Source organism: Leucoraja erinacea, chromosome 1 (genome assembly GCF_028641065.1).
Source record: "Leucoraja erinacea ecotype New England chromosome 1, Leri_hhj_1, whole genome shotgun sequence".
Taxonomy (NCBI): Eukaryota; Metazoa; Chordata; class Chondrichthyes; order Rajiformes; family Rajidae; genus Leucoraja; species Leucoraja erinaceus.
The window spans coordinates 153,233,817-153,261,181 of NC_073377.1; the positions used below are offsets into that span (position 1 = coordinate 153,233,817).

At 42.5% G+C, this 27,365-nt stretch overlaps 1 protein-coding gene across 4 annotated transcripts in view; it reads right to left on the reverse strand.

The window, feature by feature from the left end:
- Positions 1-25,473, reverse strand: part of fstl5 (follistatin-like 5) — a 740,079-nt gene extending 714,606 nt beyond the window's left edge. For 2 of the 4 annotated variants that reach the window (XM_055646027.1, XM_055646020.1), the window contains exon 1: positions 24,663-25,124. In XM_055646027.1, the coding sequence (XP_055502002.1) occupies positions 24,663-25,117 (455 nt within the window). In that variant the 5' untranslated portion in view covers positions 25,118-25,124. The other 2 variants (XM_055646031.1, XM_055646038.1) reach the window with 2 other exon arrangements.
- Between the last annotated feature and the right edge of the window lie 1,892 nt (positions 25,474-27,365).

Sequence of the window (27,365 nt, forward strand, 5' to 3'; positions counted from 1 at the left end):
CTACATAACATTTTGGTCTACCTGCTTCACGCAGATGCATTTCAGGGTTGCCAACTCTCACGCATTGAGTGTGAGAGACACGGATTTCATGAAATTCTCACGCTGATGACAGAAGTTCTCATGCTCAAAACAAAAGTTTTAAAATATATAAATAAATAAACTCACACTCCTCCACACTCACCAATGAGGATAGTTTTCTGTCATCGGGTTTCCCGTAAAGAACGAGCAACTTGATTGGCTTAAGCCCATCACGCAGTATTTAAAATAGCAATGTAGACAAAAATGCTGGAGAAACTCAGCAGGTGAGGCAGCATCTATATCCGAGTTTGACCCTTCTTCAGACTAAAGCATTTCTCCAGCATTTTTGTCTACCGCTCCATAAATGCTGCCACACCCGCATTCACATTCCCGTGCGGATGGTGTGTTAGGTGAGACACAGCGGTGGTCCCAGCACCGACTCCCTCCCACCCCCCGAGGGACCAGTCACACCTCCCACCCTCACCTCCAGCGGGTCTATGTCCGGCGGCCGCTCTGTCCACTTCCATGGAGTTTTATCCCCGGCCTGGAGCCAGGAGCGGACCAGGTGAGTGGGGGCATCGGTGCTGCCTCCGGAGCCGCAGGGATGAATCTCGGGCTAAGGCTCCGCTCCGATGTCCGACCCCTGGGTCACTGACCCTCACCCCTCCGGACCCCAGTTGGACATTAGAGCACCTGGGCTGGCCCACATACCCGGGGTGGGAGAGAGGGAAATGATCCCCAGACATCGGCAATACCCGGAGTGAGTCTCTGCTCACTCCGGGTATTGTCACTGCTTCACTGACACTTACATTCCCTAACACACACTGACACACACAAGTTTAAAGGGATATGGGCCAAATGCGGATAAATAGGACTAGTTTAGATGGGGCAGCTTGATCTGCATGGACAAGTTGGGATGAAGGGCATGTTTCCATGCTATAAGACTCTGGCGTGTAGGATAGAACTGATGTATGGTAGATTGCTGGTCGGTGTGAACTTGGTGGGCCGAAGGACCTGTTTTCATATATATATATTTTGCATAAATATCTTAATTTCATTGAACCATTATATATTATAATCTGATTTCCATGCATGAATATACTAAGGGCATTCATGTGCTGCCACTGTTGATCAGAGCCTGGCTCTACTGTGGAATGTAATTAGGAATGTAATTTGGCCTAACCTTATTCATACCTAATCCAATTTGAAGCATAAATGGTGCATTCAAGTGTAAGTTAAAAGACTTGCTACAGTATGCACCAGATTGCTCCATTTCAAGCTGAAAAATGCAAAAGCTCCCTACCGTCAACTCTCACCCAATGTTGGCAGCCCTGTGTATTTGTTTTGGAGAAAGTTCAGAGAGGTTCACTAAATTGATTCTTTGAGTGAAAAATCACATGAAAAATGTGAAGAGGTCAGCACTAGAGTCCTTGTGGAATTTAGAGAAATAAGGGAGAAAGTTACTGAAACATACAAGGTTATGTTGGGGTATGATGAGGTCACAATCATAGAATCGCAGAAGCAGATTATTCAGCCCACCACATCCATGCCAATCATCAATGCATCCATCCATACTAATCCCATCAGTACAAGGTCTTAAATGTTATGGTGCGAACAAACAAAATACATTAGAAGAGACCAAGGTTGATGAGGATCAGGCAAAAAAAGATGAACTCAGTTTTGAATGGTTTCAAATTTATCAGCTTTCTCTAAATATTGGAATGCCTTACTGCCCATCACTTCATCCTATCCAACTGTCCTGATCTTTCCAAAGACCCAGCATTTGCAAGGATCAGTCTAATTGGACAGGAAGAAATATGAACATCTAGGCGTTCAATATTTGGAGAAAAATGTACAAGTTAGAGACATTAAAAAAAAAAAAAAAACTTTACTTATAAAATACAACATTTCTTCAAAAGTCATTAGGCACTATGCACAAATAAATAAATGTTTTCATGAAGAATTAGGTTTTATGGTCTTTAGGTCTCACCCTTCATGGATGTTACCAGCTCTCATATCCTCAGCAACTCTGCCTTACAATCTTATCTTACATGTGCAAACAGGAGCGCAGAAATACATATTCCAAACAAATAAACATTCCAAGAAACTTTGATTTCCACACTTTTGGCTCAGTTTTTTAACTTTTAGTTTGTTAATTAACTATTTGATATTTTGATTTTGCTTGTTGTATTACCAAAAGAAGCATTACTCGTATGAATCTCAATACTTCACGAAATGCAAGGCAAAGTTATTCAACTCCCAATCAGACTTTGATCGATCTATTGTTCCCCCTTTTCATTGAGTTTCACCACATTCCCATGGATCCTCATATGTTTATTTGTTGTAAGCCAGTGGCCTTTTTATCTCTTTTTTTCCTTAGAGTCTTAGAGTTACACAACAGCGAAAATGGCTTTTCTGCCCACCACATCGATGTTGACCGTCTAGTGTCTATTTATACTAATCTCATTTACCAAAACTTGATCCCACTACACCTTGGTTATTCAAGTGCTGGTCCAAATGCTTCATAAATGTTTTGAGAATATCTTAAGGGCCTGTCCCACTTGGGAGTCTTTTGTGCGTCATTTTCACGATAGGCTAGTAGTGACTGACAAGCGACAGTGGCGCAAAAATCATCTAGCAGTACGACAGTCGCGCACCAAATGCTCTTGAGGGCCCTGCTTCTTTTGGGAGCCATTTGTGATGTTGTTCGTACTTAGTTCGATCTCCGTGGCAAGGATTTTCCCAGTGAAAATCAAAGGTGCAATGGTGAAAATGTTTCAAAACTACGCGTGCTTTATACGTGGTGCGGCACTCAAATGACGCGTAAATGGCGCGCTGACGGCGTACGGGCGGCCATGGTTACGGATGTTGACGCGCGGTGATGCATAATAAATTAGCATAGGCAACGTTCGTGCGTCACCGTGCGTAACCATGCATCATCACGCATTACACGTACGCCGTCAGTACGTCAGCGTGTGCAAGGGATACGTCACGCAGGTGGTGCGCGAGGATTTTGAGCCTCACAAAATCCTGGGGCGCCGCGTGTTACCGTGCGTCACTGCATATGCCAACACATGCCATGCGAGCGTCACGACGTACCAAATGATTTTTAGGATGTCACATGAATGACGCCCAAGTGGGACAGACCCAGCCGGTCTCCTCTCCATCCACAAATCCAACCTCTGCAGTTTTGGGGACAGAGCCTTCCCCAGGGCAGCTCCCAGGCTCTGGAACTCCCTCCCCCAACTGATCCGCAATTAATGTGTCCCTCACCATCTTCCAGTCCCGCCTCAAGACCCATCTCTTCACCTCTGCCTATCCTTAGCCCCACGTCCCCCTCCCTTTTCATCTGTGCTTGAATTGCCGCATATTGTGTTTTGAATTGAATTCTGTCTATAATTTGTGTTCTAGTCATGTCTCTACTATTTATTTCATTCCGCTTACATGTTTTTCCTCTACTTGCTAAATGTTTGAAAGGAGTCCTTGAGACTCTTGAAAGGCGCCCATAAATAAAATGTATTATTATTATTATTAACTTTGTCACCATCTGGGTGAAAGCAATTCTTCCTTCAAACCCCTTTAAATCTTTTACATCTCACCTTAAACCTATGTCGGCTGGTCTTAAAACACCACGGCCATAGAGAAAGGTGGCTTGTTGTCTACCCTCGCTATACCTCTGATATTTGCATCAGGTTCCCACTCAGCCTCATCTGCCCCAAGAGAAACAAACTCAACTTATGTGAAGCATTCTATCTGAGGCAATGTCATGGTGAATCTCCTCTGCACCCTCTCCAGTGCTACCACATCCTCCCTATAGTGCGGTTACCAGAACTTCACACACAATCTCATTCACATTGAAGTCATTAAAGTACAATGCACATTAAAGATGCCAGCGTCAATTCTGGTCACAGGTTTACAATCACAAATTGACGCTCCACCATCACCCTCTTTCTCTTGTTACCAAGCCTATTTGGAATCAAAGTTTCTAGTTTGCCCTGGATCTCATGGATTGTCACCTTTCGGACCAGCTTTCCATGTGAGACCTTGTCAAAAATCCATGTCAACCACAGTATTTGAACTGTCTTCATCAACATGTTTTGTTACCTCCATAAAAACTAAAATAGTCAGATATGTTCTCCCACCATGCCGTTTATCCCTTATCAATCCTTACCTCTCCAAGTGTTGTTTAAACCTATCCCTCAGATTTTTCAGTCAAGATTTAATTAGCTCCATTACAGCTAAGTAAGTCCCATCCATTGCTGTATACCTATACACTACAATACCCAACGCCTCTTCCTTTTTAATCTCCTTAGGCAATCTCTCAGGATCAAGGATAAGGTGCTTGCAGTCAGCTCTGTGTGTTCTGAAGTGGCTGACAAGCACAGATGGGGAAGGAGGTGTCTAACTAATCAGGCAGTCGAGATGTTTGTGCAGTAGTTTGCAGTTTCTACTGGGCTTCTGTGTCCTCCTTAGACGTGTTCTCAGGATTCACTATATAATTTCCAAATGCTCCTTTGCTACTTGCACGTGTCATGGGCTTGGGGTTTTCAGGAGTCATCAGGGAAGTTGTATCCATTCACAAAGATTTTGATGTAATTATCACCATTTCTGGAGCCTCAGGAAATCTATTGTTGGTGGGATATTTTTCTTGCTTTCTGTACTTCTATCGCAATCTATTTCTCCACTTTTGTTTTCCTTTCTTTTTTCCTTTCCTGCACTATTGACTGAATTCCCCCTTCTAGTAACCTCCAACATTAATCTCTTTATCCGTGCAACTATATGCATCTCGTCAAATCATCCTTCATCCTGATGAATTTGCTAAGTTCGACAATGCATGACGCCGTGGGTCACTGAATAGCTTTATTGGAAAACAAATAAAATCAGCCAGATATCTGTTGTTGAATAAAGGCAATAAACATTAAAAAAAAAACAGTTGTGGCAGCAAGTTATACTTGGCCTGAGAAATTTGGCAGTCTTTGGAAACAGATTTTCGAAGATAATGATATTTCACATGCTCAGTGCTACTAATCCTAATGATAAACTCTCCTATTTTTATACAAAAGATTGTGTTATAATGCCGCTGTCCCACTTAGGAAACCTGAACGGAAACCTCTGGAGACTTTGCGCCCCACCCAAGGTTTCTGTGCGGTTCCCGGAGGTTTTTGTTAGTCTCCCTACCCGTTTCCACTACCTGCAACCTCCGGCAACCACCTGCAACCTCCAGGAACCGCACAGAAACCTTGGGTGGGGCGCAAAGTCTCCAGAGGTTTCCGTTCAGGTTTCCCAAGTGGGACAGGGGCATAAATCTTTTTTTGCTGAAATTCAGTCTGTTCATGGAATGTCATTTTTCAGTATTCCTGGAATCCTTAATCTAAAATAAGCAGCATCTGAGATGCAATACCTTATGGTAGCAGTATCAATAAATGGATTGATGCAAATTCAAATTGAGGATGCTTTTATATACAAATTATTATGGTAATTGTGAATAAAAGCATAAGGCTGGATCTGGCTCAAATCAGCGCATCACTGTTGCTCACCATCTGTACCATTCCCTGGGATTCCAGACTCCCTCGAGACCTCCCTGTTGCACTGCAGCAGTAGAGCCGCAGACTGATGTGGTGAATCCTACCCTTGGATTTCTTTGAAGGTCTTTTGATAGCTCACTGCTGTCAAAGGCATTTTAGCAGCTTTCAAATGCCTCTGGTTATAGGATATTTAATGAATAATAAATATATAATTGCAAAATAATAAGGCTACTTAAAAACAGGTTAAAAACCTGAAGGTTAACTCGATAAGAAGCAGATAAATAAGCCACTGACCAGCATATCCCTTTTGAATCAACTTTGGCAACATCATTCTAGTGGATGAGGTTGCACCATGTACACCAACTATCCCCGGTGTCAAATTCAGAGTTTGATGTTAAGTGCTTTGAACCCCTGAGCTCACGACCATGGTGCTCTGTCAGCGCAATCTTGAGAGGCCAGAAGCATAAACATACGACCTCCTATTCATTTCAGACTTTCTTGTTGCGATGCATAGGTTTTATTGTGCAGCTGCCTGAACTACCAAAACAAGCTCCATCTCATGCCCCATCCAAAGAACAGCTCTCATGGTAATGCAGCACTTCCTGGGTACACTCATATTCCTGCTTGGTTCATAAGATTTCAAACTAGGTGTGGGAAAGGTTTATAAGATTTCTATGTGCCTTGCAATGAAACATTCCTACTTGCGATTTTTCTGCATCTGTTGATTTAGCACCCCGTTTATTTTCCTACGATATTGTATCCATCTCCATGCAAAGAAACCTGGAATATTGCCAATAATGACCACATCTGGAGCTGTATTGCTGAATCTATGTTTGATACAAGCTGATACAAGAGACTCAGTACAAAACACTACTCTGCAGTTCTGCAGTGGGTCATAATGAAAGCATAAATTAAGTTATTAATTACTTTTAATACCATTTGCAGAAATAGTAGCATCATTGTTTTGCAAGCCAATGTGTGCATTCAAGCTCTAATGAATTGTATATGCGAAACATCAATATTTCTGCCACCTCAAAAACTATTGCAAAATTTTTTTTTTTTTTTTTTTTATAAAGGAAATGTTCAAAGAAATCTCAGCAGGTTAGGTTCCTTCACCTGCTGAGTATTTCCAACATTTTCTGATTTTATTTCAGATTTACAATCTTTTGTGCTCTGATATCATGCACTCTGGGGTCAGGTCGTGGGGGGAGTTCCCCTCACCAAGGCTACCATGTAATCCATGGTCGGATTGTCGGCGACTAAATCGTGACAGGTGAGGAGGGGGCTGTGGACCCCCAGCAGGACCAAAAACAAGACCCGTCAAAGGGAGGGTGAGCTTCTAGCGAGCCAACGGCCATCCACTCTGCAGTAGAAGTTGCAATCATTGTCGTACATAGCTTTGTAAGGAATTTCCATTGGAAACCAGCACCACTGCGTCGCTAATGTTTTCAACGATGATGAATTACACTAAAATGTCACCAAATGCACAAACCTATTAGAAATACTTAGTGCACACATTAGGATGTACTGGAATGGTGTTCTACTGATCTGCCCTTTACATGAAAGCCGAGTTGTGGTTGGGACCCAAGACCTGGGTGTTAGTGTCGTCAGGGGAAGATGGTAGATATTGAAGAATGGGCAGGTGGGTGTTGGTAAAAAATGATTGGTGTCGGTGAAGGATGGTGGATGTTGGTGCAGCATCAAAGCATCAAAGCAACAGCAGTTGGAGGAGCAGACGCTGGTATTGGGAGACCAGCATTTTGTATTAGGGTTTGTGTCGATTGGCAAGGAGCAAGTGGAAGGAAAGTCCACTACAATGTATTATTGATCAGCGGGAATGGACAAAGATTCAGTATCCTGGATCAGTAGGGGGACAGAGGCTTTGTGAGGTAACCAGCATTATGCATCAGTGATCATTGGGGACTGTGGGGCATTATTTATCTGTCACCTACAGGTCCTGGGGAAAGGACTAGTATTGTCAATTGGTAATCAACATGGGAAGATCAATGAACGAGATCTGCATTCTGCATTAGGAACACTGTTGGTAATCGGTGCTCTTTTGGGGAAGAAATAATGTTTATTGAGTGGAGCAGTTTGGGATTGGCAACAAATTGGGGGATAAGGGGCAATTTAAATCATGAATATGGGGAGATTGATGAAGGTGTGTAGGTTTTAGTTTTTAGCTTTAGTTTTAGAGATACCGCATGGAAACAGGCCCTTCAGCCCACCGAGTCCGCGCCAACCATCGATCCCCGCACACTAACACTATCCTACACACACGAGGGACACTTCACAATTTCTCCAAGCCAATTAACTTACGAAGCTGGACATCTTTGGAGTGTGGGAGGAAAATGGAGCTCAAGTCCAAGTTCACATTTATTGTCACATGCACCAATTGAGGTACAGTGATATTTGAGTTACCTTGCAGCCATACATGTAAAAACAACACAATACTCAATAGAATTTAACATAAGCATCCACCACAGTGGAATCAGCATTCTTCACTGGATGGAAGGCACTAAAGTTCAGTCATCTTCCTCCTTTGTTCACCCTTCGAACCCTCCGCAGTCGCTGCTACAGATATTCAGGCCCTCTCTTCGGGATGATCGAAACTCCGACGTTGGGATGGATCGAAACACACTCCACAGCTTGGAGTTCCCGAATCGGCCGCTTCTTAGCAGAGACCGGGGCTTCACGATGTTAAAGTCCACAGGTCCCGCAGTCGGAGCTCCAACACTGGCGATCCTCGACAAAGGATTGCAGCTCCGCAATGTTAAAGTGTGCACCACGCCCGCGGCTAGAAGCTCCGCAGACCTCTGATGCTTGATGTTAAAGTCAACAGGCACCCGTGGTAAGAGCTCAAGCACTGGCGATCCACGGCAAAGGATGCCATCGCCCACTCCACGATGGTAAGTCTGCGCCATGCCTGCTGCATGAAGCTCTGGGCCGGTCTCCGGTCTGGAGAGACCACACCAATCCAATTGTTAAGCCGTGAGGGGGGCGAAGATGTGACATGGAAAAAAGTTGCATCTCTGTCGAGTTAAGACACTAGAAACGGTTTCCCCCTATTTCCCCCCCCCCCCCCCCCCCCCCCCCCACCCCATACATCCAAACATACCAAGAAACATTAAAACATACATTTAAACACAATAAAAAAAAATTTAAAAAACAAAAAAAACACAAGCTGCTGGCAAGGCTGCCGCTCGCGGCGCCACCCGGTGGATCAATTCCCGGAGAAAACCCATCAGGTCACAGGGAGAATGTATGAACTATGTACAGAGAGCACCCGTAGTCAGGATCAAACACCGTTCGCTGGCACTGCAAGGTAGCAACTCCTTAGCTGCGGCAGAGTTTCCAATACAGCTGTCTTCAAGAAAAGCTTGCAGCAATTTTCCCAAGGTAGAGAGTGACGTCTCATCGGGGTCACAAGCATGAATCAGAACAAGAAGTGCCCTGTCGGACCCATATAATGTGAAACTGCTCAGAAATGGTTATAATTGGAGAAAAATAAATGGTTTCAATTGCATGAAGCTGAAAAAGAAGCATAATGCATCATAATTCCAGGCATAATTCTTCAATGGTGATGTTAACTCGCCACAATTGTTATTCTAATGAAAGCAAAATATGCACTCAACCTTATAATTTGTTTTACTGAGAAACAATATACTTGTTGCTAAGAAATGAAAATGACTATTATGGTGTGCCTTTTGTTACAGATCCATCAAGAACAACGCCCAGTACATTTAAGAATTCAAGTTGACAACATTTTGGGAAACACATTAAAAAACTTTAAATGGTGCCAATGGGCATTAGGAAGTTCAGACAATCAATTTTGAAAGTAGTACAATGAGAGGCATTTTTACTAGTACTAAGTGCATTTCTTCAACTTTGGAGAAAATACAAATCCTCAATCCAATAAAAAAAATTAAATAAACCATAAAAATATTGAGATATTAATCAACAAAGAAAAAAATCAGTAATTGAATTTGCATGAAAAACCCCTACTGAATAAAACCTAGGGATTATTTTGTGGCTCCTAATTCTCTAAGAATTCTCTTTCAGATCTTCTTGCATCTAATGTGCTGACACCCAACTGTGCTAAGATATGTTCAGCAGAGACTAACAGCCTGCATTCCAATACTCTGTGACTATGGACAGTGGAAACATAGCAGTGATTGGGCATGTTCCATGGCTTCCAGCAGAACTTCCGTGAATTTCATCCAAAAGTCAAAGTCAAAGTATCCTTTATTGTCAATCAGACCTTTCAGTCTGAACGAAATTTCAAAACATAGAATAAAATAACAAAACACACAATGAACACAGATTTAACATCCACCACAGTGAGTCTACCAGGCATCTCCTCACTGTGGTGGAAGGCAAAAGTCTTAAAGTCCTTGTCTCTTCTCTCCTTAAAAGGAGAGAAGAGACAAGGCGATCGCTGCGTTGAGGCGATCAAGGCTTCCGATGTTGTGACCCCGCCGGGTGATGGTAAGTCCCGCGGCCGAATCCGAGCTCCGCGAATGGGCCGGTTCAAACTCCGTGGCGCAAGGCAGTCGAAGCTGCCACCCTCCAGTCCAGTGGACGAAGCTGTTGCCACAGGAGCTCCGGAGAACCGGTCACCAACCTGGGACCTGTGAGCTCCCGACGTTGTCGCCCACTGGGCCCGCGGACGAGGCTCCGAGGTCGGGCCAGTCTAGTATCCAACCACTGCACTGGTTTTCAAACAAACCTGTCCACCTACCATTACTACAGCACTTCTCTCCACTCTCTTTGTGGCCATAAGCCAGTTCATGTACATTTGACTGATGAGAACCAACTCCAAGTAAGTGCACTCTAAAACTACTTTCCTTGGTCTCCTGCAACATCTCATCCTGACCTAATCCCAACACCACAAACCGATTGAAACCTTGTTCGTTATAAAATAAATCACAACAACTTTCAAGCTTCCAACCCCAATGGTCCAACATGAGTGTGATGGTCTTGATTTGCACCCATGCCTCCTACAGCAAAGTTACATTCAACAATTGTTTAGGTCAATGTCAAGAGTCAATGAAGAAAGGTCTTGAAGTGTGGTCAGCAGGAGGCCTGACTATGTTCAGCTGATGGTTTTGAGCAGAACACAATTTTGCACCAATAAGTCTTTTAATAAAAGGTACACAAAAAAGCTGGAAAAACTCAGCGGGTGCAGCAGCATCTATGGAGCGAAGGAAAAAGGCAACGTTTCGGGCCAAAACCCTTCTTCAGCTAGAAACGTTGCCTTTTTCCTTCGCTCCATAGATGCTGCTGCACCAGCTGAGTTTCTCCAGCTTTTTTGTGTACCTTCGATTTTCCAGCATCTGCAGTTCCTTCTTAAAGTCTTTTAATAAACATTGGTTGCCCTGCTGTGCACAAACATGTTCAAAGCATCATTCCAAGTGTTGAAGAATTTCTAAGCCTAATCATCTTGTGCACTTCCTGCCTGTGCCATTTGTGACTTCCTGTCTCAACACTTTTACATCTATTTTTTAATACATTTCTGCACAACTATTTAATTATAGATCTGCCAAGATAAAGTCATTTCTTATTTCGTGAAATTTAAGAGCCAACAAAACCACCATGGGGGGGGGGGGGGGGAGAGATTGGGAGGAACGACTGATAATGGAGTGAAAGGACCACAAAGAAGGGGGAGAAAAGTGCTAAAGTAATGGGAGGTGGGCAGGCTGTTTGAAAAGCAGCTTGGATACTAGACTATTGAAGGAAGAATGCACAAGGCCCAGGAGAATGAGAGTGAATGGGTTCCGAGTAAAAGGTATTAGGTAATCAGCAGGTCAAATAAACAAAGAATAGTGAATATATTTTTAAAATATGTTAATAGATAGGGAATAATTGTGAGAAACAGGGAGATAGCTAATAGACTGGGAAGAAGAATTTGATTATGAAAGAAAAAGGGATTTGAAATTTTGAATTGTGAGAAAGAAGGGTTCAAGGAGAAGATGTAGAACATAATCATATCACAGTATAGTGCAGAAATGCTCAACCACTCTGATGCCATTCTAAACAAATTTCATCTGTCTGCACATGCTCCATATCCCACCATTCTCTACCTGCTTATATATGTATCTAACTAAATGTGCTTTAAATGTTGCTATCGTATGTGCTTCTGCCACCTCCCCAGGCAACTCATTCCAGGCATCCACCACTTGCAACAGCCTTACAAATCTCCTTTTAACTTTCCCTTTCTCACCTAAACCCTATGCCCTTTGGTTTTTGGTCTTTCCACGCTGGCATAAAAAATAATTATCTACGCTATCAATGCCACTTCCTACAGCCATCAACACTTCAGAGAAAACAATCCAAATATGTTTCATCTATCCTTATAGCTAATACACTCTAATTGAGACAACATACTGATAAACCTCTTCTACAACATCCCCAATAGATCCATACCCTTCCTATAATGTGGACCTGCACAAAATACACCAAATGTGACCTAATTAAAGTTTTATGCGCCTACAACATGAATCCCGGCCTTTAATACTTGATTCCCCTTCCAATGAAGCCAAGCATGTACACTTTACACTATCCACCTGTATTGCCATCTTCATGTGGCTATGGAGCACCCCATAATCCTTCTGTACATCAAAGTTCTGAAGAGCCATTTACTGTTGATTTTTCACATGCATTTGGCCTCCTAAGAAACATCTCCAGATTAAACACCACCCTCCTTTCCTCCATTGAAATTGCCATCTCATCTAAATCCTGGTGTGTCCTTTGACAACCCTCTTCACTACCCACAACTCCACCAATTTTCATGTGTCTGCAAATTTACTAAGTAGACCACCTACAATTTTGTTCAGATCATTTATATAAATAACAAACTCCAAAGTTCGTAGAAACGATCCTCGCAGAACACCCCTGGCCATTGACCTTCAGTCAGATAAACACTATTCCACCACTACACTCTGTCTTCTATGACCAGCCAATTCTATATCCAACTTCCAAACTCACCATGCATCCCATGTGACAATCTATTGTACAAGCCTACAATGAAGGACCTTGTCAAATGCCTTACAAATGTCCATGCACACAACATCCATTGCACTACTCTCATCGTTCATCCTCATAATTTCCTCAGAAAACTGTGTGGATGGACAGTGAGCGAAATAGAAAATATGATACGATACACTTACACAAAGTTGCTGTTATAAATATTGAGATAACAATTTATATGAGGATTAATATAAAATTTATGACTTTAAAATATGTAGTGAATTACAGATGGTCGATTTTGTCCCGATACTCTACACAATAAAATGACAATATGAACAGAAAATTATAACATTGCCTGTACAATAGTTTAACAGGTTGATTAATAATCGATTAGATGTTCAGGTATCGTCTCACATGGGAAGTGGAACAAAATAAAAATTACACCCTCATTTTTTTGAACTATAAGTTGAACTATAAAGACTGCCTTTCATCAATGGAATTGTCTTTTCATCGGGCTACTTGTGTATTTCATTGCAACTATAAATTATATTTCAACACCACCTTAACCTAAAAACTTGCAGAAGTGAACAACTAAGAAGTCTCGTTTCCTTGAGCAATTTTTGTGAGGAATGGTAAAAGGTTGATGGTATAATCTGAGGTTAAAGAATTATTATATATTTTGCCCATGAAATCTTACTGCAAAAATTTGATTCAACAAACTAAAAATTGTATGGAGGTAGCTGATCATGAACCTGGTGGTATGGGACTTCTGTCTTCTGTACTCCCTATCTGATGGTAGTAGTGAACAAAAGGCATACACCAGATGGTGAGGATCCTTGAAGATAGAAGCTGCCTTCTTGGGGCAGCACCTCATGTAAATGTTTTTGAATGAGGTGAGGGCAGCATAGGCACACCAGGTTAATTCCCGGGATGGCAGGACTGACATATGAAGAAAGAATGGGTCGACTGGGCTTGTATTCACAGGTATTTAGAAGGATGAGAGGGTATCTTCTAGAAAGATATAAAATTCTTAAATGATTGGACAGGCTCGATGCACGAAAAATGTTCCAGATGTTGGGGCAGTCCATAGCCAGGGGTCACATTTTAAGAATAAGTGATAGGCCATTTAGGACTGAGATGAGGAAAATCCTTTTCACCCAGAGAGTTGTGAATCTGTGGAATTCTCTGCCAAAAAATGCAGTGGAGGCCAATTCACTTGATGTTTTCAAGAGAAAGTTCGATTTAGCTCTTTGGGCTAAATGAATCAAGGGATATGGGGGAAAAGCAGGAACGGGGTACTGATTTTAAAGGATCAGCCATGATCATATTGAATGGTGGCGCTGGCTCGAAGGGCCGAATGGCCTACTCCTGCACATATTTTTCTATGTCTCTATGCGTCAGGACAAAGATGCAACTACTCAGGATACATTCAACAGTACATCTGTAAAGGTTTGTCAGAGTACTCCAATTATATCACATGCCTTCTTCCAAGATGAAAGTAATGAACAGATATGGATGTCAAAGTAAGCCTAATGCACTGATGAAAAAACTAAAAAGCATGTATGACTGGGAAGACAGTGCATTAAATCACATTAAAAGACGAAGATAAAAGCCACGGGCATTGTGGTGCCCACACAATGGAAAAAGCAAAGTGTAAATAAGAAACATTTTGCCTGCGGAAAGAGTGCTGACTTGCATGAGCAAATGACAGAAGGACAGAAATCTATTGATCATGTTGGGCCAGCAGATCTTAACTCAGGCAGTAACAAAGGCATTACAGAAAAAAAATGAAAATACCAACAGGTCATGCTGCATCTTTGGAGAGATAAACAGTAACTGGGTCAGAATAAACCACCAGCTTGTTCATGGTTCTGTAGCTACATGCCCCATTCATTTGACTTGCATTTAAAACATAAGGTTAGTTAAGCCCCTGTCCCACTTTCACAACCTAATTGGCGACCTCTGCTGAGTTTGCCCTTGACTCATACTCGCAATATGGTTGCCACGAGGTCGTAGGATGTCTTCATAACTCTTCCTCGTGAGTGATCTCCGCGTACTCGTGGCCTCAAGTAGGTCGCGGCGTTATTTCCAGCCTGATAAAAAAATGTCCACGAGTAAAAAAAGGTCGGCATGGAAAAAATTGATACTTTTTACTCGTAGGTAGGTCTTAGGTAGGTCGTAGTAGGTCGTGATGGTAATCATAGGTAGTCGTAGGTCGGTAACTGGCCCGAGAAAAAAATACAAACATGACAGCATTTTATCATGTGATCATTTTCCACTCGTAGCTAGTCGTAGTTGGTCTTAGGTGTGGAAGACTGAGGTAAGGGGGGGTCGTCGTAGGAGGTCGTAGACATAGTCGTAGGAGGTCTTTTACTTCGGCGAGTCAACAACATTTTTTTCAACTCGTCAAGGATTGTTTCTACTCGTGGATTAGATCGTCCAAGTGGGACAGGCCCTTTATGCTTATTGTCTTATTTCACTGCACACTTATGACTAATTAAAAGCAAGTTAACGTCTATTCAGCACTATGTGGATTAGCTGGTAGATCGGCAGAGTAATAGCAGGTGGAACTTAATCCTAATAAATGCAATGTAATGCTTTTTGAGAGATGAGGCAAAGTGATATGATACACACAGTAAATGGTAGGGCCCAGGGGAGTTGGTGAATAGCAGGACCATGGGATACAACTCCATAGATCCTTGAAATTGGCAGCAAAGGTATGTAATGTAGTGAAGAAATATATTCTTGGGTTCATTGGCATAGAATACAAGGGCTGGGATGTAATTGTTACTACTTTATAAAACATTGGTTAGGTTATACCTGGAACATTGTGTGTGATTCAGGCTGCTGCAAAACTATAGAAATAATGAACTTGCACTGAAGGAGTGCGGTGGAGGTTTGCCAGGATATTGGAGCATTTCCATTGTAAGGAGTCTCTGGAGAGGGTAGGTTTATTTATTTTAGAACAGTAGAGGTTGAGGGGTCTTCTGCCCAAGGTCAGGATATCCAAGGCATCCTGGCTTCAAATGAGAATTCGGAGGTTTGGAAGGGTTGTGAGTGGGATTTTATTTTTCACACGCAAGGTGGTTGGAGTCTGGAATGCGCAGCTTGAAGAGGTGGTGGCTGCAAATATTTAAGAAGTGTCTAAAGTACAAAGTCATAGAAGGTTCCAGACCTGATGGTGCATCCACAGCAGCGTCATAAACGGAACCTCCTGGTCAGTCCAGCAGTGGACCTATGACCACAGGGCACGAGTTACAGACTGGAACAGACTGTTTCTAACTCTCTCCAAGGTGCTTGTTGTTTGATTGCCTAGAAATTACAGCATCTAAGAAGCTCAACACCAGCGCAGACCACCTGTCTTGAGTCCGCCTTGCAAACATGACCCCCTTCCAATATCAGTGCCACATGTGTAGCCCTGTAGGTCAGGAAAATATGTGCCTAGATTCTCAGGCCACTCACTCCTTATGCTAAATCTAACCCCCAGAAATGCCACTTAATCTGCAACACAATCACAAGAAATCAAAATAATAACCCCACTGAGTTTGTGATTTTCTTCCCTTCCCCAACTTTGTTTTTCTTCATTATTACTCCAACCATATCCCCCAGCAGTTTGTTTGTTGCTTCATATCTGCATCTAGTCCTGTCTCTAATCCCCTGATAGAATATGCTTGTGCAATCTTCAACCCTACTCTTCCCAATTGTCAGCTTGGCCTCCCAAACTCTACCAACCTCAGGTGGGGTCTCCGATCCCGCCCATACTTTGACACTCTTTCCCAAGCAACAGAGTACTGTCCCTCCCCCTCAACAACAGCAGTGCCACCCATCTTCCTCCCCAGTGGTCTCAAATCTATTCCTGAATACTCAAACACACCAATGTAGTCCCTAATGCTTCTCTCATCCAACCGGTCAGGTACAACATCGCCAATGTCTCTGGGCCCCATGCTGGGCTCAATTCCTGGAATGAACTGTTCCAATATTCAATAGATTCGGTGGATTGGAGGATAGCTAATGTTATCCCACTTTTCAATAAAGGAGTGAGAGAGAAAACGGGGAATTACAGACCAGTTAGCCTGACTTCGGTGGTGGGAAAGATGCTGGAGTTGGGCAAGTCCAGAACCAGGGGCTACACTTAAAATAAAGGGGAGGTCATTTAAGACTGAGGTGAGAAAAAACCTTTTCACCCAGAGAGCTGTGAATTTATGGAATTCCCTGCCACAGAGGGCAGTGGAGGCCAAATCACTGGATGGATTTAAGAGAGAGTTAGATAGAGCTCAAGGGGCTAGTGGAGTCAAGGGATATGGGGAGAAGGCAGGCACGGTTTATTGAAAGGGGACGATCAGCCATGATTACAATGAATGGCGGTGCTAGCTCGAAGGGCCAAATGGCCTCCTCCTGCACCTATTTTCATGTTTCTATGATCTAGAAATGCTCACAACCACGACATATTGGAGGTTGAATTGCTGGAACAATTGGAAAGCAATTTTAAAACAATTTCGAGGAATATATATCTGGCTGGACTATATTGAAGTATAAATCTTGCTAAATCACCCACAATTCGCACTCTACAATTTAACTGTGCATGCCTAGATGTCAGATGAGGCCAGTTGAGGTCACCTGATAATTTCCTTTCAGGATTTACACAAGAAGAATGAACATCAAGACAGCCACATGAAGGCAGGTTCCAGTGTTTATACACTCAACTATTATCTTAACAGAGTATGGCAGAAAGGAATACAGCAAGGAACTGAAATAACAATGAATAAACCTATAGAAAAGTGTTTAAGGTAATCTAAAATAAATTAAACCTCTACTTGTGCAACCACCAAATATCACAGGCTTGACTTTCTCAGCACTTCTCTGAGGGTGGAATTTTTGTCAAGAGACAAAGATGATACTGATTGATCATTGATAAGGCAGCACATTGGTAGAATTGCTACCTTACAGCGCTTGCAGCGCCAGAGACCAGGGTTCGATCCCGACTACGGGTGCTGTCCGTATGGCGTTTGTACGTTCTCCTTGTGACAGTGTGAGTTTTCTCCGAGATCTTCGGTTTCCTCCCACACGCCAAAGACGTACAGGTTTGTAGGTTAATTGGCTTGATGCAAGTGTAAATTGTCCCCGGTGTATGTAGGTTAATGTTAATGTGCGGGGATCGCTGGTTGCGGCAGACCTGATGGGCTGAAGGTCCTGTATCTCTAAACTAAACTAAAGTCAAGGTGATTAAAATAAGTTATTCCGTTAAAGGGCAGAGATTTCTTATCACAGGCAATAGAAGCTGGAAACCTTTAGATTACACACAGTTCCCATTTTCTTCTTTTGGGTCTGCTCATCGTCCTGATCATTCCACAATTCAGTGCATATTGGAAAGACTTTAGCAGCGATCAAAAGACTTTGGACGCCGTTGTATATACAGTGCATGGTGTCGAAGACTCTTGCTTGCTGATAAAGTCGATGCAGTTGTGCTTAAAAGAACATTGCTCACCAGGTTGATAAACAGATCTTCCCCTCTGTTGTCAGGCTTCCGAACGGTCCTTCCATAAGCTGGTGTACTGTCCAATTCATCTCTACCCCATTGTGCACATTAGACTTTGTCCAAGGAACTCATGCGTTACAATGCTGAGATCTATATTCTGCCCTCCGTATCTTCCCCTTTGCTCTATCTATTGTACTTGGGTTGGAACTAATGGTACCCATGTATGGTATATCTGATCTGCTTGGATAGCATGCAAAACCAAGCTTTTCACTGTATCTCAGTATATGTGACATACATTAATAAATTGAACATTCTAAACATTATTCAAAAACCATGGAATATATGTGAGTGGACATATTCCCGGATTTGAATTTTATTACAATTAACTCGCCTATCTATTTGTGACCGTTTGTACATATTGCTAAGCCTTAGGGAAAAGGAATGGGATAAACAGAAGGCAAAGCAGCAACATGGTGAACAGATATGATGTGCAATTTCTCAATTTTTTTTTTTTTATTGTCACCAACAAGTAATCTATGAATTGCTTCCTAATATCTGCAGCAAGGTTTGCACTCATAAACATAAAATATGGCAAGATTCGGTGATTAAATATTTTACCACACTTTGCACCTAGATTAATCATTGCACTCTCTTGAGCATTGACTGGCTAGGAGCAAGGTAAAGCTGTTAATGCTCTGCATCAGTAATGGGAACATTTTGTCTGTCTAATTATTATAGAAAATCACACTTGCATGCTCTGTAAACATGTGCACCTGATGTACAGGGGAAATTGTCAATGATTCTTAAAGCCAGGTCCCTGGAAGGCAATAAGCTATTGAAAATGGATAATCACTGCTTCTTTTAAAATAAAATAAAAAATATTATCATGAACAGATTAAGCACCAATACAGAAGTTTAATTTCACCATTGCTTTCAGTTTACAGGATTTGAAACAGAGTCTGCAAAAAAAACAAATAACATTAAGCCAACATCACGTTTTAAATAATTTTCTGAATTGCATAGAGAAGCCTAACAATATGTTGAAAATATCTACAACATATATGTGTACCATTGTGGGCATTAGAATAGCTATATTCACTGTATCTATCAATGTATAGGTCAGCCACATGGGACTACACACTTCACATCACTACCTTTCTAGTAGTCTTATTAATTGATCTTGTTACTGCTGCTTTCACAGATCCCGAGAGAGTTCACACACACAACTGTTGACTGCTGAATCTCTGTCTATTAAGGTTAACCCGTCTGACCTTTGCATTAACATGCATTGATCTTAAGACTTCTGGACAATAATCTTTCTGTACTTAAATCGTTTTTAAAATATACAGATTTATTACAAATCACACAACACTTTTGGGAACAAAGACATATTGTTCAACACTTATAAACTGTTTTATTGCCCACGTACAGATCTATTCACATCAAGTTTGTAGAATTGCTTTTGTAATATCTGCACCACTAAATAATAATATCAAAACTTGACATTTTTAGTTGCCTATATTTAACAAAAGCAGAAAACATTTATTTTAAACCATGCACAAAGCATTTTGCAAAAGCTATCATACACCTGACAAACTATTCCCTTATTATCAGTTTAGATTGTTCCGAATTAACTATAAAAAGATTAGATAATCAATCTTCTTGGACAAATATCATTATGCACCAAACTTATGAAAGTTGGCATATTCTCCAGGAAGATTTTAATGGAGCACAAAAAAAAAATATTAAACAGCAAGGAAAATTGTCAATACAATTGCAACCATATATCTTAAATAATGTATACTTGGTACTGTTATTTTCACACTTTTCTCCTCAAGTAGCTATTTCGGAAAGTGATTGAACTTTTAATATGTCACTTATAATGTCACTTAATCCTTTTAATTAGCTGCTCACCAGGGATGCTCTCTGATTGCTGATATTAAATAAACCACTTAAAGTTCAGCTGAGGTAATCATTTGAAATGGTGTTCTCAATTGATTTAATAGCTGTAGTTGATTCCTACGTATTTATATTATTATTGACCAATAATGCACAGCAATTATGCCGGCAGAGAGTAAATTAGGAAGTATTCCCAATAGCATCAACAGGCATGTACATTTGTGTTTGTTGTGCGAATAAAGCATCCCGTGGACCATTACTGCCAGTGTTCTTTGTTAACTCTGCACCCGATTCCCCTTGTTCGAGTCATAGGGTCATACAGCATGAAAACAGGCCATTTTGCCTAACTTGTCCATCCTGACTAAGCTGGTCCCATTTGCCTGAATTTGGCTCATATCCCTCTTAAACATTTCCTCTTCATGTTCTTATTCTGTTTATGAATTTTGCAGTTAAATCTAATAACATAGCATGAATATAGCAAGAACATATCATTAGAAATGATGTAATTACTCTACATATTACAAAAGTGAGCTTGAATCTGCACAAATGCCTTTGCTGCTTGATTTATATCATTCTAAGACTTTTAATCGCATCAGGAGATGTTTAATTCTTCTATGGACCTTCACCATCCTTCTTTAGAGTCAGTAGATTTATACAGTGTATCATTTATACAGATGATTGTTTTGAATTGTTTTTCTTCTGCCACGTCAGCAATATAGCAACTCTGAAGAAGGGTCTCAACCCAAAACATCACCCATTCCTTCTCTCCAGCGATGCTGCCTCTCCAAAGATGTCGAGTCACTCGAGCACTTTGTGTGTATTATCAGCAATTTACAATATTCAGTTAATCTCCCTATAAACAACTTGGCATAGCAAACTCAGTAGCTTTTATGACAGAGGTTTGTGGTAATAAGAGTAATTAATGGCAATACAGTGCACAACATCTAATGAGAGTGATCAGCAACTCACATTAACATTTTTGGTCTGATGATACATATTTTTTCCAAATGTTTATCAGTTTTTCAAATCTGAAGCTAATATACCTTCCTGTCTATTTCTAGTCTTTTTCTCTTTTCCAATTATCAGCATTTGCTGCAATATTTATTTTAATTTTAATGATTGATGGCTGAGAATGGTAAGCAATTTAACTCATCTTTTAGGACATTTTGTTAATGATTAATTTGTAAAAATATAATATCAATAAACTCATATATAGCAAACATTCATTATTTTTTAAATGGCTATATATATATATATATTGACCCTTATATGGTACCACGGTGAAATAAATAATCTAATTTTCTCCTAGTCCATACACTAACAACTGTGAATTGTAAATAAGTACCGCTGTTTATTTTCTGTTGGTTAAATATTTCAAGAGTTCTGACTAGAATAGAACTAGAGGAGCAATAGATACATACAAAATTAATAAGCAAATGTCTACACTGCCAGCAGGGCCAAATTAATTTGAGGGTGGCACAGTTAGTAGAACTGCTGCCTCACAAGTGACAGCAGGCTGGGTTCAATCCTGACCTCTGCTGTTGTCTGTGCAGAGTTTTCATGTTCTCCCTGTCCTCCCATAGACTATAAGTTTGTAGATTGGTAACTGAATTGGCTGTTGGAAATTTCCCCTTGTGTAGGTGAGTGGAAGGAGCCGATAGTAATACGGGTGAAATAAAATGGATTGGGGTCGGATTGGTGTAGATACACGTGCTTGATGATCAGTGTGGACTCAATAGGCCGAAGGGTTTAGATCTCAACTGTGTGGGCCAATGTATCCGTTTCTACTATGGGCTGATGTATCTGTTTCCATTTTGACCTCCGAGTTCCACACATGAAACATATCTATAGAAACACATTTATTTTTATGGAAATTATTATTTACAGGTGATACACCAGTACTTCATTCATCTCACCAACCCCTTTGCAACTCTTGCACTTTTAAAATTAGTTAAGAAGGAACTGCAAATGCTGGAAAATCGAAGGTAGACAAAAGTGCTGGAGAAGCTCAGTGGGTGAGGCAGCATCTATGGAGCGAAGGAAATGGGTGACGTTTCGGGTCGAAGCCCTTCTTCAGACTGATGTGAGGGGGTGGGGGGCAGGAAGAAGAAAGGAAGAGGTGGAGCCAGTAGACTGAGGGAGAGCTGAGAAGGGGAGGAGAAAGTAAGGACTACCTGAAATTAGAGGTCAATGTTCATACCGCTAGGGTGCAAACTGCCCAGGCGAAATATGAGGTGCTGCTCCTCCAATTTACAGTGGGCCTCACTCTGGCCATGGAGGAGGCCGAGGACAGGAAGGTCGGATTCGGAATGGGAGGGGGAGTTGAAGTGCTGAGCCACTGGGACAACAGGTTGGTTATTGCGAACCGAGCAGAGGTTCTGTTCTTTTTCTGCAGCTGTAACACTGAAATGCTGTAACAGTATATTTTGCACTCTGGTTATTTATCTCTCCGCCTCCCCACTTCCCTTTGTTCACTTATTTCCCTTAATTTAAAAAAATGCTTCTAATTTTCATTGGCCTATTGGAAATTGTCAATTGGGGCTGATAATATCATTGTTCAGGATTTCAACTCCCCCGCATTCCAACAGACCAAATGTACATTGAATGGTTGTTTATAATGAACAAACATATTGTGTGAGTGAGTCGCAGCAGTAAGTTTCTCATAAGTCCCTTTCCTTGTTAGTATTCTGTCCCCTTCCACTCTAACGCCTTGGTCAATCTTCTGACCGTTCCAACGAAACTCAATGAAGAATAATCAAAGCGTGGAAGACATTTGACATTCGGGGTCTTTAAAACTTTCTGGAATCAATGCTGAGCTCGGCAAATTTCAGGTCGTGACCTCTACTGCTATGTTTGGACCACATGTACTGATCATGTTTCTTTCTTCTGCCTCCTTTCATTTGTCATTGCCTTTTGCGTTGCATCCTCATCGGTTTCTGTCATTTAATCTCTCCTCTCTTCCACCCTCTTCTAGGCTTCTGTTCTCCTACGCACTTCTTTAAAACCTGTTACATCTCGCGATTTCAAGTTTGATGATAGGACATTTGAGCTGAAACTATCACTGTCCATGGGTGCAGCCTGAATCGCTGACTTTTACAAGCATGCACTGTTCACATTTAATTGTATTTAAATTGGATGATAATACAATCGCCAGAATTATTTGAAAGGTCATTAACTGCCTACAAAATGTTAATCCGTGACAGCCAAACAATTCAAACGGTGCATGGGAGTTGTTTAATGGGAATGCGAGAAATGTCCTTTCAACCTCCTCATATCTTCGAACTGGTTGGTATCCAGTCATAAATATAAAAGACACAGCGATCACAACAGCCAGTGAGGTTCCCCTGAAGCACATTGATACACAACACGGGCGGTTTCACTCACACGCACCCACACAACATAATCCATCTCAGCGAAGTATCATGTGTCCCAGATTCTTCGCCGATTATGGGGTTACTGGAGGGTTTGAGCGGATTTTGCAAAAATAAAATCGTCGATTCTTAATCAACGGAACGTAAAACAGCGGTTAGCGTCTCAAAATCCCTTTGCACATGTTCGGGCTGAATCACATCAGATGGAAACATGTCCTGCCCTTAACAAATCTGACTCGCAAGTATCCTCGACCCAAAGGTAAATCCCCTTAAATACTGCGCATTAGAAGCACACAGGTACAAACGCAACACTATGGACAGCTTCGAAGTGTAGTTTCTTTAATGTTGTACGTGAATAACTTCTCAAAGGTAACGCTCGTTTTTACATTATTATAGTAATGTTAAAAAATATATATAACTTGGAAGCCCCTCGGGTACTTAGCAAATGTGGAAGAGATGAGAAGCACCTCTAAACGGGGTTAAGTAACCGCCAGAGGGATTAGCCGCGGGAGTTCTGGTAAATCACATCAAGGAAGATTGAAGAGTCTGGCACTTTGTAGGTCTTAATATATTCTTCCGAAAGCACGGGTCAAATGGAAAAAAAAAACACTCATCTGATTCACATGTAAATTGAAGCTCGTCGCAGCTGTCAGATACCCGGCGTCAACAAACAGCAACTGCCTGCGTTTACAACCGATTACAAAGCCGTGCGAGTTAGGCGCTTATTTAGTCATAGACTCGCCGAAAAAGAAAACGGAATTGCCTTGAGTTTTCTACGAGCCCGAAATGCTTCAATAACAGTGTTGACCGGGGTACCTTGCAAGATGCAAGAAACAAAGGAAAAGCCTCAACATTTCATTCACTATTTACATCTCCTTCGCCGAACAGCAAACAATTAATACAGGATCTGAAATGGATATTATTAAATGTACAGTGGAGCTCGCCTCGGGCAAACCTTCCTGTCCTGCTGAGAAGATTCTCACCAAATCTGACGTCTCGCCAATGGTCCATATTAAGCTTAATCAAGTTTATCTCTAAGTCCTACACACTACGTGACAAGCTCACATATCCAACTGATCAACGGCATTGCTGCATGAATTGTGAAGCACCGTCTGCTGGTACTTCCCCTAGTACTTGGTGGTTATTTTGTTTCCCAGTACTTATAAACTGCAGGCTGGCAGTTTAACTCTTGCTCAATCCGAATCTGTCGTCTCCCTTCACACATGTTTCTGGATCCGTTTGTTTATTTTCAACGCTTGCTTCTTTCATCCCCTCGTAAATCTATAGGCCTGTTTACAGTACTTAACAAAAAAAAAACCCCCATCGCGAAACATGTAGCAACTGATGAATAAACACACACTTCACCGGCAGTTCACCCTCGCCCAGATATTCCATATGTCTTACCTGTTTGACCTACACGGCGTTGAGAAGCGAAGCAGTTCCTGCTTTTCGCGCAAGCAGCTCGGATTAATCGAAAGACACTGGAGCTGGAACTGTCCCTCAAACCTAAAATAAAATTCGCCAATTACAAGAAGTGGAAAACACTGGAGATAAGGGTTGGAATAATCCCGTCTTGAAAACGTGTCTTGTGTGTGTGTGTGTGTGTGTGGTTGGGTCGGGAAGCAGCTGGTTGATGCTTGCTGCCCGCTGCTCTCTAGCCGTGCAGTGAGCCTGGCAAGCGGAGGCGCTCCGCTCAGTCTCCGCCTGTATGTGTATGTGTGTATGCCTGTCTGTGCCTCTTTAGCCCAACTAGCACTGAGTGAGTGAACAGCTCCCAGCACCGCTGCTCCGCGCCCAGCGCTGCCGCCCCGCCCCGCTCTCCTCATCTCCATACAGCCGGCAGCCCCGGCCACTGACATCCCCGGAGATCGCCTTCACCTGCTCATCAGGGTGGGGGCGCCGGCTGTCGCTCCTCTCCGCCCACTCCTTCCACACGGAGACCCCTGCGCTCGCCCAGAAGGGGTTCCCCTGCCCGCCCGCACACATGCACGCAACTTGTTCGAAAACACTCCTCCTGCAAAGGTGGTTGTGATCTTGCTCAGGCTGACAGAATGACGGTGCTCTCAACAAAACGTTGTCTCTCAAGCCTGTGAAGTTACATACAATGTTTTGCTCCTGTCCAGTATAATTAATAGCATGAAGAATTGTATTCGAGATTGCGTGGGTTTGTGAAAATGTTATTTCTTACTCACAATCGCATTATCTCACCGTAATGACGGTGCCTCTTTACCGAAACGAAATGACAACTCCTACTTGAAATGAAGCACATGGCAAATAGTTGAAACCGACATTTCAAGTCGGAATTTCTTCTTCTTCTTCTATGTAGTGTTTTTTGGCGGTTGGCAAACAACTTTGTTGGTGCATTACCGCCACCAAGTCGGCATTGCATGTGTAATTGTGGAATGTAGCCTCCTATCGCTAGCACTGATGAGTGTTTGGGGCGGGGGGGGGCGGGGCCTTGGGGGGGGGGGGGGGGGGGGGGAGGTTGAGTATAGGGTGATTTCAAGTATAGGGTGATTTCACTAAAGGTCACTGGAGCGTAGATCCGCACCCACGTGACCAAAATTCTCAAGTGGAGGACACTCGAGGGTTCGGTACATGTTAGTGGATGGGAAAAAACGCATTTTCCCACCCGTTAAAAACATAGAAAACGGCGAGGTTGTGAACTGCAATTTACTGTGCCAGTCGGGGTGACCGTGAGGCACAGCTACCTAGATTTACAGGGGGAAAAAAAGATAGCAAGTAAGGTAAATTCAAGAGGGAACTGAAGGTGCCAAAGCGGCGGAAATGAACAGCCGACATTTGCCGTGGATATTTACAGGTCCAAAATATCGGGAATTATCGCGTTTGCTCGCTGAATTTATCAAAAGTAAGTTAATAATGCCTTACTTTTGATGAAATTCAGCGAGCAAACGCGATAATTCCCGATATTTTGGACCTGTAAATATCCACGGCAAATGTCGGCTGTTCATTTCCGCCGGTTTGGCACCTTCAGTTCCCTCTTGAATTTACCTTACTTGCTATCTTTTTTTTTCCCCTGTAAATCTAGGTAGCTGTGCCTCACGGTCACCCCGACTGGCACAGTAAATTGCAGCTCACAACCTCGCCGTTTTCTATGTTTTTAATGGGTGGGAAAATGCGTTTTTTCCCATCCACTAACATGTACCAAACCCTCGAGTGTCCTCCACTTGAGAATTTTGGTCACGTGGGTGCGGATCTACGCTCCAGTGACCTTTAGTGAAATCACCCTATAAGAGTCAGGAAACCATGTTGCAGCTTTAATGGACTTTGACTCGGCCACATTTGCATTATTATGTGCAGTTCTGGTTGCCCCATTACAGGAAGGAAGTGGAGGCAATTCGAGTGCGGAATGCTGCCTGGATTTGAGGGTATTAGCGAAAAGGAGAGGATGAATCAATCAGGATTGCTTTCCCTGGAATGTCTGAGGTTGAGGGGGAGACCTGATAGATGTATATAAACAATAAGGGCCTCTCCCACCAGCATGCGCCTTGCAAGCGACAAGCGCGACCAAACCAGAAGCGGGAGCCGCGCGGAGGTCGAGTGAGTGACGTACGGCGTCGTGGCCGGTAGACCGTTGCCGCGTGGAATTTTTTAACACGCTCAGTTTTTCAGAGCTCCGCGCGATGTCGGGACCAGCTCCGCACAACTCCATACGGCTCCGGCAATCGAAATGGGACCGGCCCCTGCAAGCGCATGTTGGTGGGACCGGCCCTTTTGGTCACTCTTACCGCATGCAGGTCGCATGCTCGTGGGACAGGCCCTATAGACAACAGACAATATGTGCAGGAGTAGGCCATTTGGCCCTTCGAGCCAGCACCGTCATTCAATGTGATCATGGCTGATCATCCCCAATCAGTACCCCGTTCCTGCCTTCTCCCCATATACCCTGACACCGCTACTTTTAAGAGCCCAATCTAGCTCTTTCCTTCAGAGAAGCTTTACTCCACCGCCCTCTGAGGCAGAGAATTCCACAGACTCGCCACTCTCTGTGAGAAAAAGTGTTTCCTCGTCTCCGTTCTAAACGGCTTACCCCTTATTCTTAAACTGTGGCCCCTAGTTCTGGACTCCTCCAACATTGGGAACATG